At 43.8% G+C, this 3,103-nt stretch overlaps 1 protein-coding gene across 1 annotated transcript in view; it reads left to right on the top strand.

Moving 5' to 3' along the window:
* LOC112079059 (phospholipid-transporting ATPase IH-like) overlaps nt 1–1,569 on the top strand; it is a 4,959-nt gene extending 3,390 nt beyond the window's left edge. Inside the window, exon 4 of the mRNA XM_070442217.1 lies at nt 1,338–1,569. Coding sequence (XP_070298318.1) covers nt 1,338–1,523 — 186 coding nt within the window. The 3' untranslated portion in view covers nt 1,524–1,569. The remainder of the gene's footprint in view (nt 1–1,337) is intronic.
* The last annotated feature ends 1,534 nt before the right edge of the window (nt 1,570–3,103 follow it).

Below are 3,103 nucleotides of genomic sequence, written 5' to 3'. Positions count from 1 at the left end.
GACGATTGTGTCGAGCTCAGTCTGGGGAAGGGTACCAAAACATTTCTGCAGCATTGAAGGTCCCCAAGAAACAGTGGCCTCCATCATTCTTAAATGGAAGAAGTTTGGAACCAACAAGAAACTGAGCAATCAGGGAGGTGACCAAAACCTAAAGGTCACTCTGACAAGACTCAAGAGTTCCTCTGTGGAGATGGAGAACTTTCCAGAAGGACAACCATTTATGCAGCACTCCAGCAATCAGGCCTTTATGGTAGAATGGCCAGACGGAAGCCACTCTCTCAGTAAAAGGCACATGACAGCCCGCTTGGAGTTTGCCAAAAGACACTTAAAAGACTCTCAACCAGAGAAACAAGATTCTCTCGGTCTGATGAACCAAGATTGAACTCTTTGGCCTGAATGCCAAGCGTTGCGCCTGAGGAAACCTGGCACCATCCCTACGGTGAAGCATGGTGGTGGCAGCATCATGCTGTGGGGATGTTTTTCAGCAGCAGGGACTGGAGACTAGTCAGAGCGAGGGAAGATGAACGGAGCAATGTACAAGAGGATCCTTGATGAAAACCTGCTCCAGAGCGCTCAGGACCTCAGACTGGGGCGAAGGTTCACTTCCAACAGGACAACGACCCTAAGCACACAGCCAAGACAACGCAGGAGTGGCTTCAGGACAAGTCTCTGAATGTCCTTGAGTTGGGCTCAGGACCTCAGACTGGGGCGAAGGTTCACATTCCAACAGGACAACGACCCTAAGCACACAGCCAAGACAACGCAGGAGTGGCTTCAGGACAAGTCTCTGAATGTCCTTGAGTGGCCCAGGCAGTGCCCTGACTTGAACCCGGTCGAACATCTCTGGAGAGACCTGAAAATAGCTGTGCAGCGAACCTCCCCATCCAACCTGACAGAGCTTGAGAGGATCTGCAGAGAAGAATGGGAGAAACTCCCTAAATACAGGTGTGTCAAGCTTGTAGCGTCATAACCAAGAAGACTCAAGGATGTAATCGCTGCCAAAGGTGCTTTAACAAAGTACTGAGTAAAAGGTCTGAATACTTATGTAAATGTGATATTTCATAATTTTTTTTTATACATTTGCAAAAATGTATAAAAAACAGTTTTTGCATTGTCATTATGGGGTATTGTGTGTAGATTGATAAGAAAAAATATATTTAACCAATTTTAGAATAAGGCTATAACGTAACAAAATGTGGAAAAAGTCAAGGAGTCTGAATACTTTCCGAATGTACTGTATATATTCAGTCACACAACCCTGACTCTTATACCTACTATAGTGATAGGGCCACAGTACAAAGAGAGAGCCCTAACCATCTCACCGTTACCTCTGTCAGGAGGGCTTGCGGACCCTGTGTGTGGCATACAGAAGTCTCTCCCTAGCAGAATACGAGGAGGCGTGTCATCAGCTGAGCGACGCCAAGCTAGCCCTGCAGGACAGGGAGCAGCGACTGGCGCAGGCTTATGACCTCATCGAGAGGGACTTCACTCTGCTGGGGGCCACGGCTGTGGAGGACAGGTAGGAGAGCGGGACACAGGAGGCAGTAAGAGAGAGCAAGTCACTTAAATATATACAGTMGAAGTCGGAAGTTCACAGACACGTAGGTAGGAGTCATTAAAACCCGTTTTTCAACCACTCCACAAATTTCATGTTAACAAACTATAGTTTTGGCAAGTCTGTTAGGACATCTACTTTGTGCATGACACAAGTCATTTTTCCAACAATTGTTTACAGACAGATTATTTCACTTATAATTCACTGTATTACAATTCCAGTGGGTCAGAAGTTTACATACGCTAAGTTGACTGTGCCTTTAAACAGCTTGGAAAATTCCTGAAAATAATGTCATGGCTTTAGAAGCTTCTGATAGGCTAATTGACATCATTTGAGTCAATTGGAGGTGTACCTGTGGATGTATTTCAAGGACTACTTTCAAACAGTGCCTCTTTGCTTGACATCATGGGAAAATCAAAAGAAAGCCAAGAACCCAGAAAAAAATTGTAGACCTCCAAAAATCTGGTTCCTTGGGAGCAATTTCCAAACGCCTGAAGGTACCACGTTCAACTGTACAAACAATAGTACGCAAGTATGAACACCATGGGACTACGCAGCCGTCATACCGCTCAGGAAGGAGACGCGTTCTGTCTCCTAGAGATGAATGTACTTTGGTGCGAAAAGTGCAAATCAATCCCAGAACAACAGCAAAGGACCTGCTACAAAATTGCTCCAAAACCGCCATCAAAAATGCCAGACTACGGTTTGCAACTGCACATGGGGACAAAGATCGTACTTTTTGGAGAAATTTCCTTTGGTCTGATGAAACAAAAATAGAYCTGTTTGGCCATAATGACCATCGTTATGTTTGGAGGAAAAAGGGAAAAAAGGGGAGGCTTGGCAAGCCGCGAACACCATCCACAACCGTGAAGCAACAGGGATCCAAGCATTCATGTTGGGGGCTTGCGCAGATGACTGAGACTCACAAAATAATGCCATTCATGAGGCCAGAAAATTATGTTGATATATTGAAACAAACATCTCAAACATCAAGCAGAGTAAAGCCTTGGTCGCAAATGGTCTTCCAAAGGGACAATGAACCCCAAGCATATCTTCCAAAGTTGTGGCAAAATGCTTAAACAACAAAATCAACGTATTGATGCCATTACACGCCCCTGACCTCACCCATAGAACATTGGCAGAACTGCAAAAGTTGTGCGAGCAAGGAGCCTACAAACCGACTCAGTTACACCAGCTCCTTCGAGAATGGGCAAATTCACCAACTTATTGGGACTGTGAAGGCTACTGAAAACGTTGTGACCCAGTTAAAACATTTAAAGCCAAATGCACCAAACAAAACAATTGAGTGTATGTAAACTTCTACCCACTGGAATTTATGAAAGAAATAAAAAGCTGAAAAAAATAATTCTCATCTACTATTATTCTACATTTCACATTCTTAAAATAAATTGATCCAACTACCTAAACAGGAATTTTTACTAGATTAAATGTCAGTAATTTGTGAAAAACTGAGTAAGTATTTGCTAAGTGTACGTAAACTTCGACATCAACTGTATATAAATTCTCCATGGACTTACAGTTCCCAAA

Source organism: Salvelinus sp. IW2-2015, unplaced genomic scaffold (genome assembly GCF_002910315.2).
Source record: "Salvelinus sp. IW2-2015 unplaced genomic scaffold, ASM291031v2 Un_scaffold6812, whole genome shotgun sequence".
NCBI lineage: Eukaryota > Metazoa > Chordata > Actinopteri > Salmoniformes > Salmonidae > Salvelinus > Salvelinus sp. IW2-2015.
Note: the sequence above shows the minus strand (reverse complement) of the source record. Positions and strands in the feature narration are given on the sequence as shown.